We start from the raw sequence: 15,069 nt of genomic DNA on the forward strand, positions 1-15,069 counted from the left end.
TGGGGCAATGCCAAGAGGGTGGGGGTTGGACATAATGGGGTGGGGCCTGATGAGGGAAGGGCCTAATTGGGGGGGGGGGGAGGCGGAGCGAACGGTGGGCGTGGGGTGTCCTGCTGCAACTCTGTAGTCGGGATCGGTGGGGGGAGGAAGGGAAGCCAGCATTCAGGGCTGGCCATCGGGGTGGGGAGGCGAGGTCTCGGGGGTGGGAGGGGAGGCACTGTGGCGGGGGGGGGGGGGGGGGGGGGTGGGGGTGGGGGGGGTGGGGGGAAGTCGGAACTGCCGGTGAGGGGGGGGGGGGGAGTTGGGGCGTGGTGGGAGATAGGAGCTGTGGGTGGGAGGGAGTGGGGTGGTCAAGGCTGGGCCCGGGCATGCTGAGGAGGCCAGCATCCGGACTGTGGGGGGACCGCACGGCCGACGATACGGAGTCACGGGGCTGGCCAGTGATCGAGCTGCCAGCATTCAGGAGGCCGGCAGACTGGGGCAACTGTGCAAGCGCCGCTCTTGGCACTGACAGATCGGTGCAGGCGGAGTTGCCGGCTCAGTGCTACGCTGCCGGCCTCTCCAGCGGGAATGGGGCCTGCCCACTGATTTTTTTATGTGATTTACGCCCATGCCCTCAGCAGTGCACAGCTGGGGGCGATTCTCCCCCCAAAAATTCCAAGTGTCGAATTCTCTTGTAAGCTGGAGTAAATCACGTTGTTTTTTTCCAGTCTTTGCCTCTCTAAATGCCTGTAGATCCTGTCTCTCAGAATATCCTCTCATAACATACCGATTGCAGATGTTAGGCTCACCGGCCTGTAGTTCCCAGATTCATTCTGAAACTGCCGTTGAAAAAAAACTGCCGTGATTTACTCCAGTTTTCACAAGAATTCGACACTTGGAATTGTTTGGGGAGAATCTCCCCCAACCTGCTTCGCCGGGTTCAGAACGCTCATTCCTTGACCATCATCTCCTGGAACCCGGAGCTTCAGGCTCAGAGGCAGGGCTGGTACCCACTGCATCACAAGACCATGGAATAGAACCATAGAATCCCTACAGTGCAGAAGGAGGCTATTTGGCCCATCGAGCCTGCACCAATAACAATCCCACCCAGGTCCTATTCCCATAACCCCATGAATTTACCCTGCTAATTCCCCTGACACTACGGGACAATTTAGCATGCCCCTACATTGTTTCTACAAATGCATAAGGGGCAAAAAAGTAACTAGGGAGAGAGTAGGGCCGCTTAAAGATCAACCAGATCATCTATGTGCAGATCCACAAGAGATGGATGAGATCCTAAATGAATATTTCTCATCAGTATTCACCGTTGAGAAAAGCATGGATGTTAGGGAACTTGGGGAATAAATAATGATGTGTTGAGGAATGTACATAGTACAGAGAAGGTGGTATTGGAAGTCTTAAAGCGCTTCCAGGTACATAAATCCCCTGGACCTGATGAAGTGTATCCCAGGACAATGTGGGAGGCTAGGGAGGAAATTGTGGGTCCCCTAGCAGAGATATTTGAATCACCAACAGCTACAGGTGTGGTGCCTGAAGATTGGAGGGTGGCAAATGTTGTGCCTTTGTTTAAGAAGAGCTGCAGGGAAAAACCTGGGAACTACAGGCCAGTGAGCCTGACATCTGTACTCAGTAAGTTATTAGAGGGTATTCTGAGATGCAGGATCTACAGGCATTCAGAGAGGCAAGGACTGATTAGGGACAGTCAGCATGGCTTTGTGAGTGGAAAATCATGTCTCACAAAGTTGATTGAGTTTCTTGAAGGGGCAACCAAGAAGGTAGATAAGGGCAGTGCAATTGATGTTGTCTACAGGGACTTTAGCAAGGCCTTACTCAAGGTGCCATATGGTTGGTGGTTGCATAAGGTTAAATCTCATGGGATCCAGTGCGAGATAGCCAAATGGATACAAAATTGGCTTGATGACAGAAGACAGAGGGTGGTTGTAGAGGGTTGTTTTTCAAACTGGAGGCCTGTGACCAGTGGTGTGCCTCAGGGATCAGTGCTGGGTTCAATGTTATTTGTCATTTATATTAATGATTTGGATGAGAATTTAGTAGGCATGGTTAGTAAGTTTGCAGATGACACCAAGATTGATGGCATAGTGGACACTGAAGAAGGTTATCTAGGATTGCAATGGGATCTTGATGTAAAGTTTATTTGTTAGTCACAAGTAGGCTTACATTAACACTGCAATGAAGTTGAAGTGAAAATCCTCTAGTTGCCACACTCCAGCGCCTGTTCGGGTACACTGAGGGAAAATTTAGCATGGACAATGCACCAAACTTGCACGTCATTCGGACTGTGGGAGGAAACCAGAGCACCCGGAGGAAACTCACGCAGACACGGGAAGAACGTGCAAACTCTGCACAGACAGTGACCCAAGCCAGGAATCGAACCCGGGTCCCTGGTGTTGTGAGGTAGCAGTGCTAACCACTGTGCCACCGTCCCACGCAGCCATTCAGATAATAATCTGCCTTCCAGTTTTTGCTGCCAAACTGGATAACGTCACATTTAACCACACTATGCTGCATCTGCCACTCACTCAGCTTGTCCAAATCACACTGAAGCATCTTTGCATCCACCTCGTAGCTCACCTCCCACGCAGCTTTGTATAATCTGCAAATTTGGAGATGTTACGTTTAGTTCCTTCATCTAAATCAGTAACGTATGTATATAATATACATTATATTTTATATACGTATTACAAAATGAATCTTCCATTCTCTGTGCACTGCAGAGTAATCTGGCGTGAATCAGTCCAAAAATCAGAGGACAGGGCCTATTCCCGCAGGAGAGGCCGGCAGCATAGCGCTGAGCAGGCCACTGCACGTGCGCCGATCTGTCAGCGCTGAGAACGGGGCATGCCCAGTAGCCCCACACTGCCGACCTCCCAATCGCTGGCAGTCCCACAACCCCACATCGCTGCCCCTTCGAGCCCCCCATGGCCTAATCGCTGGCCCCTCGAACATGGCCTGGCCGGCCTCGGTCTCCAACCCCCCTCCTCCAGCAGCCCCAATCTCCAGATTCCACATCCCCCACTGACAGCCCCTTCACCCCTATCCCGCCTGCAATCCCGACCCCCACCCTGGCAGGCTGAACCCCACTCCACCCCGATGGCTAGCCCCAATTGCTGGCCTCCCTCCCTCCCTCTGCTTGCGATCCCCATGCAGACTGGCAGTGTGACTCCCCCACAGGTCACCCCACCCCCCATCAGGCCCCACCTCCTTGGCACTGCCCGTGCCTGGTGGGCAGTGCCAAGATACCCCCGGGCATTGCCACTTTGCCCCTTAGGTAATGCCGGGGGGCCACGCTGGCACTGCCAAGCTGGCAATCCCCAGACCATCTTGGGGGTCTCAATTGCCCCCCTTCCCTCCAGCGGGGTCAGGCCGCCAGTTCCCATTACTGGAGAGCTATAGTAAACCTCGCTGAAGTGACCCACACCTGGCTTGGGAGGAGACGCTCGCGGGCCCAGATACTTCAGTCCTGGGCCGATTAATAATATTTAAAATACATTAAAATCCTAATTTAAATAAATTATGCCGGAAATCCAGCTGCCGAAGACTCACGGAGGACGTGGCACGCAGCGGGAAGTCCACTACACGGCCCCCGTTTGAGAATCACCTCTTTGTCTTTTATTTCATTCTCCTGAGTCTTGGTTTAAAATGTGAGCGGTTTTGATGAGGTAACTGGGGGAGATGGTAACTTGGAGACCATGGACGGGATCTTCCAGCCGCGCTCGCCCCAAAACCGGAAAATTCCGTCTGAGGTCAATGGACCTTTGCATAGTCCTGTCCCGCCCACTATGATTCCCATTGCGGATGGGATGGGAAAATTCCCTGTCATGGGCGGAATTCTCCAATAATTTGTCAGAGTGTCATTCTCTGACTGAAAACTGACGTGTCCCCCGACAGAGGCATTGTTGAGTTTCAGATCAGATCTTGAGACACACTGAGAAAAAACGCTGTCAATCTGGCAGGGCGGGACCTGATAGAGCTGGCAAGGCGGGTTCCACAGAGGCCAAGCCACCATCATTGAAGTGTGCTTTGATCAACAGGAACTAGGGGCGGCGCAGTGGCACAGTGGTTAGCATTGCTGCCGCACAGTGCCAGGGACCAGGGTTCGATTCCTGGCTTGGGTCACTGTCTATGTGGAGCCTGCACGTTCTCCCTGTGTCTGCGTGGGTTTCCTCCGGGTGCTCCGGTTTCCTCCCACATTCTGAAAGAAGTGATGGTTAGGTGCATTGACCCGAACAAGCGCCAGACTGTAGTGACGAGGGGATTGTCACAGTAACTTCATTGCAATGTTAATGTAAGTCTTACTTGTGACTAATTTTTTGAGGAGGTAACTAAGTGTGTTGATGAAGGTAGGGCAGTTGATGTCATATACATGGATTTTAGTAAGGCGTTTGATAAGGTCCCCCATGGTCGGCTTATGATGAAAGTGAAGAGGTGTGGGATAGAGGGAAAGTTGGCTGATTGGATAGGTAACTGGCTGTCTGATCGAAGACAGAGGGTGGTGGTCGATGGAAAATTTTCGGATTGGAGGCAGGTTGCTAGCGGAGTGCCGCAGGCATCAGTGCTTGGTCCTCTGCTCTTTGTGATTTTTATTAATGACTTAGAGGAGGGGGCTGAAGGGTGGATCAGTAAATTTGCTGATGACACCAAGATTGGTGGAGTAGTGGATGAGGTGGAGGGCTGTTGTAGGCTGCAAAGAGACATAGATAGGATGTAAAGCTGGGCTGAAAAATGGCAAATGGAGTTTAACCCTGATAAATGTGAGGTGATTCATTTTGGTAGGACTAATTTAAATGTGGATTACAGGGTCAAAGGTAGGGTTCTGAAGACTGTGGGGGAACAGAGAGATCTTGGGGTCCATATCCACAGATCTCTAAAGGTTGCCACTCAAGTGGATAGAGCTGTGAAGAAGGCCTATAGTGTGTTAGCTTTTATTAACAGGGGGTTGGAGTTTAAGAGCTGTGGGGTTATGCTGCAACTGTACAGGACCTTGGTGAGACCACATTTGGAATATTGTGTGCAGTTCAGGTCACCTCACTATAAGAAGGATGTGGAAGCGCTGGAAAGAGTGCAGGGGAGATTTACCAGGATGCTGCCTGGTTTGGGGGGGAGGTCTTATGAGGAAAGGTTGAGGGAGCTGGGGCTGTTCCCTCTGGAGCGGAGGAGGCTGAGGGGAGACTTAATAGAGGTTTATAAAATGATGAAGGGGATAGATAGAGTGAACGTTCAAAGACTATTTCCTCGGGTGGATGGAGCTATTACAAGGGGGCATAACTATAGGGTTCGTGGTGGGAGATATAGGAAGGATATCAGAGGTAGGTTCTTTACGCAGAGAGTGGTTGGGGTGTGGAATGGACTGCCTGCAGTGATAGTGGAGTCAGACACTTTAGGAACATTTAAGCGGTTATTGGATAGGCACATGGAGCACACCAGGATGATAGGGAGTGGGATAGCTTGATCTTGGTTTCAGATAAAGATCGGCACAACATCGTGGGCCGAAGGGCCTGTTCTGTGCTGTACAGTTCTATGTTCTATGTTCTATGTAATAAATAAACTTTAAAAAAACTTAAAACTTCCCCCAGCAGCACCCCCCCCCCCACCCCCACCACCACTAAGGTATCGAGTGCTTTTCCCTCCTCCCCTTTCTCCCTCCATCGCACATTCATCAGGGGCTTCGCACCTCACAATCATCAGGGGCTCTCCCCACAGCCCCTCCACCCCACAGCACAATCATTGGAGGCTTCTCCATACCCCCCCACCACAGCCAGCAACCTCAGCAGCAGTATCGACAGCACTCCTCCCCTCACTGCTGCCCACCCGCCCCTCCCCAGGCCTGCAAGTTCCCCCCCTCCAATGGTTGCTCCTCCATCACTGCCAAATCCCCCTCTTCAAAGGCCTCAATTCTTTCCCCCACTCCCTCAACACACATCATAGAAATCATAGAAACCCCACAGTGCAGAAAGAGGCCATTTGGCCCATCGAGTCTGCACCAACCACAAGGCCTACCCCCCATATCCCTACACATTTACCCGCTAATCCCTCTAACCTATGCATCTCAGGACACTAAGGGGCAATTTTAGCATGGCCAATCAACCTAACCCACACATCTTTGGACTGTGGGAGGAAACCGGAGCACCCGGGGGAAACCCACGCAGACACGAGGAGAATGTGCAAACTCCACACAGACAGTGACCCAAGCTGGGAATCGAACCCAGGTCCCTGGAGCTGTGAAGCAGCAGTGCTAACCACTGTGCTACCATGCCACCCATAAGGGGACATGAGGGGACATCCCCCCTCCCCCTCCCAACCCCCACCCAATTGGGCTCCACAGAGGCAATTGCACAAGTGTTAGAGAAATAAGAATGTTAAAGAATGATGGGAAAGCAGATCTGTGTGGCTTTGTCTAGTTTAAGGGCAGTGTTTTAAGATGGAACCTCAGACTGCCATGGACAAGATGGGCCGAATGGCCTCCTTCTGTGATGTAACTTTTCTATGACTCTATGGGTCTTTCTACCTTTCGACTCTAGGTGTGAACCTAGGTTAGTAAACGGACTGCACACATTCTCTGGTATCTGACTAATGTCAGTAGTATATTTGTTAGAGTTCCACACTTCCACATATTCTTATCTATGTCATACATTAGTATATCCCATATGTTAACCCTTTATACTGGGGAGGTGGAGGCGGTGGCCTAATGATATTGTCACTGGACTAGTATTCCAGAGAACCAGGTTAATGTTCTGGGGACCTGGGTTCGATTCCCTCAATTGAAATTCAATAAAGAAATGCAATTTAAAAGTCTTATGTGACAATTAAACCAATGTCAATTATTGTAAAAATAAAATCTGGTTCATTAATGGAAGGAAATCTGACACCCTCACCTAGCCTGGCCTACAGACCCACAGCACTATGATTGACTCTTAAATGCCCTCAGAAATGGCCTAACAAGTCATTAACCTGGTTCTCTGGATTACTAGTCCAGTGACAATACCATTATGCCACCGCCTCCACCTCCCCAATATAAAGGGTTAACATATGGGATATACTAATGTATGACATAGATAAGAATATGTGAAAGTGTGGAACTCTAAACAAGTTAAGGGAAATTAGAGATCGAAACTAGAAGCAGGAGTAGGTCCTTTGAGGTGACTCTGTCATTCATTTTGATCATGGCTGATTATCAAATTCAATATCCTGATTCCCCCCTTCCCCCCATATCCCTTGATCCCTTTAGCCCCAAGAGTTATATCTAATTTCTTCTTGAAATCAGACAACGTTTTGGCCTCAGCTCCTTTCTGTGGTGCTGGGCGATAAATGCTGGCCTGCCGGGATTAGCAACATCCTGTGAAAGAATAAAAAAGATCTAGAGGTAGCAGAGACATGATGAGTTTCTTCTTTGCTGTAAATGTTCATTCTGGGACTCAGTAATTTTCCCTCCAGTTTTCTTCAGTGTTATGGTCTCTCTAACATTTGACAGGGTGCAAAAACCCTTGAGGAATGAGACCCAAATATCACACAGTGTGATGGTAATTCTGTCTGTGCCATGCATCGGAGGGGTTCAGAGGAACTTTTCTAGATTGATACCCGGAATGAGCGGGTTGTCTAATGAAGAAAGGTTGAGAAGATGGGCTTATTTCCACTGGAATCTAAAGCAATGAGGGGCACCTTGGGGAGGCGATGGCCGAGTGGTATTATCACTGGCCTATTAATCCAGAAACTCAGCTAATGTTCTGGGGACCTGGGTTCAAATCCCACCATGGCAGATGGTGGAATTTGAATTCAATAAAAATATATCTGAAATTAAGAATGTACTGATGACCATGAAATCATTGTCGATTGTCGGAAAAACCCATCTGGTTCATTAATGTCCTTCAGGGCAGGAAATCTGCCATCCTTACCTGGTCTGGCCTACATGTGACTTCAGATCCACAGCAGTGTGGTTGACTCTCAACTGCCCTCTGAACAAAGGCAACGAGGGATGAGCAATAAATGCCAGCCGGCCAGCGATGCCCATGTCCCATAAATGAATTTTAAAATTTCTTGATTGAGGTTTCTAAGATGATGAGGGGGATAGATAGAGTGAACGTTCAAAGACTATTTCCTCGGGTGAATGGAGCGGTAACTAGGGGGCATAACTATAGGGTTCATGGTGGGAGATATAGGAAGGATGTCCGAGGTAGGTTTTTTACTCAGAGAGTGGCTGGGGTGTGGAATGGACTGCCTGCAGGGATAGTGGAGTCAGAAACTTTAGGAACATTTAAGAAGCTATTGGATAGGCACATGGAGTACTTCGGAATGTTAGGGAGGAAATAGCTTGATCTGGGTTTCAGACAAAGCTCGGCACAACATCATGAGCCGAAGGGCCTGTACTGTGCTGTACTGTTCTATGTTCTATGTAACTATGTAACATCATGAACTGTCTAGGCAAGGTGGACGTGGAATGGATGTTTCCTCTTGTGAGTGAGTTCAGAAATAGTGGGCACTGATTTAAAATTAGGGTTGCCTTTTTAGGACTGAGGTGAGGAGAATGCTTTTTTTCTCTCAAGGGTTTGTGCAATTTTGGAATTCTCTGCCTTAGAAGGCAGTGGAGGTGGGGGTCACTGAATATTTTAAGGCAAAGATGGATGGATTCTTGTTAGGCATTGGAATTAAAGGCTATTGGGGGGAGCTGGGAATGTAGAATTCAAAACACCAACAGATCGGCCATGATCTTACTGAATGACGGAGCAGGCTCAAGGGGCCAAGTGGTCTACTTCTGCTCTCATTTCGTACACACTAATGAATGGAAAGAAAGCTGGCTGCATGCAGCTGTTTCTTTTTATTTGCAAATAAAAGGACAACTCAAGAAAAAAAAATCAGTAAGGAAGGCATTAAAAACATACTATCTTCATTTTTAGTTTAGAATCATAGAATCCCTGACAGTGCAGAAAGGAGGCCATTCGGCCCATTGAGTCTTCACCGACCACAATCCCACCCAGCCCTATTCCCGTAACCCCATGTATTTACCCTGCTAGTCGCCCTGACACTAGGGATAATTTAGCATGGTCAATCAACCCAACCCGCACATCTTTGGACTGTGGAAGGAAACCCACACAGACACGGGAAGAACATGCAGACTCCACACGCCCAGAAAAGCTCGGAATTGAACCCGGGCCCCTGGCACTGTGAGGCAGCAGGTGTTAATCACTGTGCCACTGTGCCACCCAGAAGATTGATGTTGAAAATGTTCTTGCTGTGTACATTTTCAAATACGTGTGTTGTACCTGCATCAAATTGAGGAAAGCAAAATAACAGTGAGAGCAGTTAACTTCTGCACAACAGATTTAGTCTTCAGAGAGCTTGTAAGGTTCAGGGAGATGTTTGGAACACAGGAATACTTAATTATTATTATTTTTATAATTAGTCACAAGTAGACTTACATTAACACTGCAATGAAGTTACTGTGAAAATCCCCGAATTGCCACACTCCTGTGCCTGTTCGGGTACACTGAGGGAGAATTTAGCATGGTCAATGCACCTAGCCAGCATGTCCTTTAGACTGCCGGAAGAAACCAGAGCAGCCGGAGGAAACCCAAGCAGACACGGGGAGAACATGGGCAGACTCGAACCCGGGTCCCTGGTGCTGTGAGGCAGCAGTGCTAACCACTGTGCCACCGTGCCACCCCATATTGCAGGAATACTAGAGTACTAGAGGACAGAAGAGCAAGGTCTGTCTATTCTACCTTGAGGATATGCAATGTTAACTGCAGGAAATAAACCACATCTCCTTATTCTAAGCATGCCTATTCTCTATTTCAGTTTATCATGCTGACCTATATCTTCATGCTGGCATGGTTGGGTGTGACAGCTTTCACCTCGCTGCCTGTCTTCATGTACTTCAACATCTGGACGCTGTGCCAGAACGTCACCATCATGGAGTCCACCGATCTCTGCTTTGATCTCCGTCAGTTTGGTACGTAACAGCTCGAGCTGAGCGGTGGAATAAAAATGTGTAGGAGCGCTGACGCTTTGATGTGAATGGTCATCATCTCTCTCCTTCCTCGCACCCTTCGCCCCCTCCCTCCACCGCTTCTTAAGGCTAAAGTCGGCAATACTCTTATCACTGAGAAAGAAGTTTGTGGAATCAAGTGGCAGTCCGGAGACTTGAACACAAAGTTCAGGCTGACATTAAGCCCAATGTATCACTGAGGGAGCGCTGCGCCATCAGTCGTGCTGCCTTTCAGATAATTGATTAAACTGTGGTCCTGCCTTCCCCTCATTCGAAGAAGAGCAAAGGAATTCTCTCCGGTGTCCTGGTTAATATTTATTCATCAGTTACCGCTATGAAAACAGGTCATCTGGTCTACTATTGCATTGTCTTTTTGGGACGTTGCTGTGTGGAATTGACTGCTGCATTTTCTACATCACAACAGCAGTGACTATGCTGCAAAAATAAAGCACTCTGAGGTGTCAATGGATTAAGGAAAGATACGCTGTAGCTGCTAGTCTTTGGTCAACTGTGGATCATTTGGTAGCACTCTCGCCTCTGAGTCGGGAGGCTGTGAATCCATGCCCCACTACCTCAGGTGCAGTCCCGAGAGGGTGCTGCACCGTCAGAGTGCCATCCTTAGGATGAGATATTAAACCAAGGCCTTAGTCTGCCCTCTGAGGTGGATGGAAAAAGATCCAAAGTCCACTATTTCAGAAAAGGGTGGAAGAGTTATCCCTGGTGTCCTGGTCAATATTTGTCCCTCAACCAATATCACAAACAGAGATTAACTGGTCACTGTTTGTGGGTGCTTACTGGGTATAAATTGGTTGACCCTTTTCCGACATTACAACAGTGACGCCATTTGGAAAGTACTAAGTTGGCTGTAAAGAGCTGTGAGACATCCGGTGGTTATGAAGTGCTCTGTACGAATGTAAATCTTTTTTTTTCATCTCTTTATTGCTTTCTCTTTTTCCTAATGTCCCCTGCGCTACTATGGCCAGGTTTCTGTGGATGGCAACAGCGAGATGTCCCAGCCTGAACCAGGGGCACTAATGCTGGAGGTGTATTCTTGAAGCAACAGGAAGATTGTGGATTTCCAATGATGAAGGTTTAACAGAGGTTTCTGTTTCAGGTATTGTGCCTATTCATGAGCAGAAGACCATCTGCACCTTGAATGAGAACTTCAGCAAGCTGTGCCAATCCAATGATGTAAGTCCATCCCAGAGTTTACAGCTCATAGTAATAAACATTGATTCGATAAACACCTCGGTGATGCTTAATCATGCTAAAGATACAATATAAATTCAAAACACTGTAGTTGATGTATAGATCGGGGTGGGAGCATCCTAGCAAGACCTTAAATCCCCATAACTCCATGTATTCGCCTCTAAATCCCCCACATTCTGGGACACCAAGGTGTAATTAGCATGGCCAATCAAGCTAATCTGCAGATCTTTGACCTGTGGGAGGAAGCCGGAGCACCCGGAGGAAACTCACGCAGACAAGGCGTTTGATAAGGTGCCCCATAAAAGGCTGCTGAAGAAGATTAGGGCACATGGAGTTGGGGGTAGTGTGTTAAAGTGGATTGGGGACTGGCTATCCGACAGGAAGCAAAGAGTCGGAATAAATGGGTGTTTTTCCGGTTGGAGGAAGGTAACTAGTGGCGTGCCGCAGGGATCGGTACTCGGGCCGCAACTGTTTACCATTTATATAGATGATCTGGAGGAGGGGACGGAGTGTAGGGTAACGAAGTTTGCAGACGACACAAAGATAAGTGGAAAAGTGAATCGTGTGGAGGACGGAGAAGATCTGCAGAGAGATTTGGACAGGCTGAGTGAGTGGGCGAGGATATGGCAAATGGAGTATAACGTTGATAAATGTGAGGTTATACACTTTGGAGGAAATAATAACAAATGGGATTACTATCTCAATGAAAACAAATTAAAACATGCTACCGTGCAAAGGGACCTGGGGGTCCTTGTGCATGAGACGCAAAAGCCCAGTCTGCAGGTACAACAGGTGATCAAGAAGGCAAATGGGATGTTGGCCTATATTGCGAGGGGGATAGAATATAAAAGCAGGGATGTCTTGATGCACCTGTACGGGGCATTGGTGAGGCCGCAGCTGGAATACTGTGTGCAGTATTGGTCCCCTTATATGAGGAAGGATATATTGGCATTGGAGGGAGTGCAGAGAAGGTTCACCAGGTTGATACCGGAGATGAGGGGTTTGGATTATGAGGAGAGGCTGAGGAGATTGGGTTTGTACTCGTTGGAGTTTAGAAGGATGAGGGGGGATCTTATGGAGACTTATAAGATAATGCGGGGGCTGGATAGGGTGGAGGCGGAGAGATTCTTTCCACTTAGTAAGGAAGTTAAAACTAGAGGACACAGCCTCAAAATAAAGGGGGGTCGGTTTAAGACAGAGTTGAGGAGGAACTTCTTCTCCCAGAGGGTGGTGAATCTCTGGAATTCTCTGCCCACTGAGGTGGTGGAGGCTACCTCGCTGAATATGTTTAAAGCGCGGATGGATGGATTCCTGATCGGTAAGGGAATTAAGGGTTATGGGGATCAGGCGGGTAAGTGGTACTGATCCACGTCAGAACAGCCATGATCTTATTGAATGGCGGGGCAGGCTCGAGGGGCTAGATGGCCTACTCCTGCTCCTATTTCTTATGTTCTTATGTTCTTATGGGGAGAACGTACAAACTCCACACAGACAGTGCCAGTTAGGTTGATTGCCCATGCTAAATTGATCCTAGTGGCAGGGGATTATCAGGGTAAATATGTGGAGTTACGGGAATAGGGCCTGAGTGGGATTGTGGTCGGTGTAGATTTGATGGGCTGAATAGCCTCCTTCTGCACTATAGGGATTCTATGACCTGAAGCCAGAATCGAACCCGGGCCCCTGGTGTTGTGAGGCAGCGGTGCTAACCACTGTGCCACCGAGCCGTGAGCCAGCTTCATGTTTAGCTTCATTTTAACTTCACATTATTCCTGTGTTCATATGTGATGTAACTGGCTGTTGGTTATCACGTCAACTTAGAGCTGAGAACTGAATGAGTCACATAGGCAGCAGCTTATTACTGAGTGAGGCTCGTCACAGAGTGTGAACTTGGGAAGTTGGTGAGTTAGGGAATGCGGGAAGCAGGGAAGCAGCTAAATGATTACTCTATGAGTATTTTGCTTCCTTTGTTTAAAAGCTCAGGTCATGTATTAGTAATTGTAAGGTTTTATTAGTATTCGTGAGATTGACCAGATGTAGACGAGCTCATTGGGAATAGTCGGGTTTATTATTTCTAAATTACTTAAGAAAATATAATTAATTAATGAAAACATAATAGTCATTTGGTAGTACAGAACTGGAGAACCAATCCAATCGGCATTCTTTTCTCATACAGCATAAATTGGTGCTCCCTTTACAATTGGAATTCTTGCAAATCTATCCAGATGAGTACAAGACAAAAGATTTTGACAGCACATCTCTTTTTTTTCAGCAATAATACATAATAAAGGTGGCAGGACAGATGGTGTGCTGTGACAGCAGAATGTGTGAATTCCTGGATACCAGTGTGATCCAGAACAAACACATCTGCAGGAAGGATCTGCGGCAAGAGAGGCTTCGGCTCAGAGTCACTGAGATGGAGGCCGAGCTGCAGACACTGTGATACATGAGGGAGGGAGCAACTTTGTTCCAGGAGGCGGTCACACCATAGAGACACTACCGTGTACCGTGTTGGCCCATCCAGTCTGCTCCAACAATAATCCCACCCAGGCCTTAACCCATAATCCCATGCATTTACCCAAGCTAGCCACCCTGACAGTAAGGGGCAATTTAGCATGGCCAATCCACCTAACCTGCACATCTTTGGACTGAAGAAGGAAACCGGAGCACCCGGAGGAAACCCACGCAGACACGGGGAGAATGTGCAAACTCCACACAGAGAATGTGCAAACTCCACACAGCAGCATTGTGGCACAGTGGGGTTAGCACTGCTGCCTCACAGTACCAGTGATCAAGGTTCGATTCCGGACTGTCTGTGTGGAGTTTGCATGTTCTACACATGTCTGCGTGGGTTTCCTCCAGGTGCACTGCTTTCCTCCTTCAGTCCAAAGATGTGCAGGTTAGGTGGATTGGCCATGCTAAATTGGCCGATTGGATAGGTAAGTTGGCCGATTGGATAGGTAACTGGCTGTCTGATCGAAGACAGAGGGTGGTGGTCGATGGAAAATTTTCGGATTGGAGGCAGGTTGCTAGCGGAGTGCCGCAGGGATCAGTGCTTGGTCCTCTGCTCTTTGTGATTTTTATTAATGACTTAGAGGAGGGGGCTGAAGGGTGGATCAGTAAATTTGCTGATGACACCAAGATTGGTGGAGTAGTGGATGAGGTGAAGGGCTGTTGTAGGCTGCAAAGAAACATAGATAGGATGCAAAGCTGGGCTGAAAAATGGCAAATGGAGTTTAACCCTGATAAATGTGAGGTGATTCATTTTGGTAGGACAAATTTAAATGTGGATTACAGGGTCAAAGGTAGGGTTCTGAAGACTGTGGAGGAACAGAGAGATCTTGGGGTCCATATCCACAGATCTCTAAAGGTTGCCACTCAAGTGGATAGAGCTGTGAAGAAGGCCTATAGTGTGTTAGCTTTTATTAACAGGGGGTTGGAGTTTAAGAGCCGTGGGGTTCTGCTGCAACTGTACAGGACCTTGGTGAGACCACATTTGGAATATTGTATGCAGTTCTGGTCACCTCACTATAAAGGAGGATGTGGAAGCGCTGGAAAGGGTGCAGAGGAGATTTACCAGGATGCTGCCTGGTTTGGAGGGTAGGTCTTATGAGGAAAGGTTGAGGGAGCTAGGGCTGTTCTCTCTGGAGTGGAGGAGGCTGAGTGGAGACTTAATAGAGGTTTATAAAATGATGAAGGGGATAGATAGAGTGAACGTTGAAAGACTATTTCCTCGGGTGGATGGAGCTATTACAAGGGGGCATAACTACAGGGTTCGTGGTGGGAGATATAGGAAGGATATCAGAGGTAGGTTCTTTACGCAGAGAGTGGTTGGGGTGTGGAATGGACTGCCTGCAGTG

General features: G+C 48.3%; 1 protein-coding gene across 1 annotated transcript in view; it reads left to right on the forward strand.

Annotated features, from left to right (window-relative positions):
- Positions 1-15,069, forward strand: part of gpm6ab (glycoprotein M6Ab) — a 282,952-nt gene that overhangs the window by 229,505 nt on the left and 38,378 nt on the right. The window contains exons 4-5 of the mRNA XM_078215460.1: positions 9,814-9,967; positions 11,118-11,194. Of these exons, the coding sequence (XP_078071586.1) occupies positions 9,814-9,967; positions 11,118-11,194 (231 nt within the window). The remainder of the gene's footprint in view (positions 1-9,813; positions 9,968-11,117; positions 11,195-15,069) is intronic.

This window comes from Mustelus asterias, chromosome 6, assembly GCF_964213995.1.
Source record: "Mustelus asterias chromosome 6, sMusAst1.hap1.1, whole genome shotgun sequence".
Classification (NCBI taxonomy): Eukaryota; Metazoa; Chordata; class Chondrichthyes; order Carcharhiniformes; family Triakidae; genus Mustelus; species Mustelus asterias.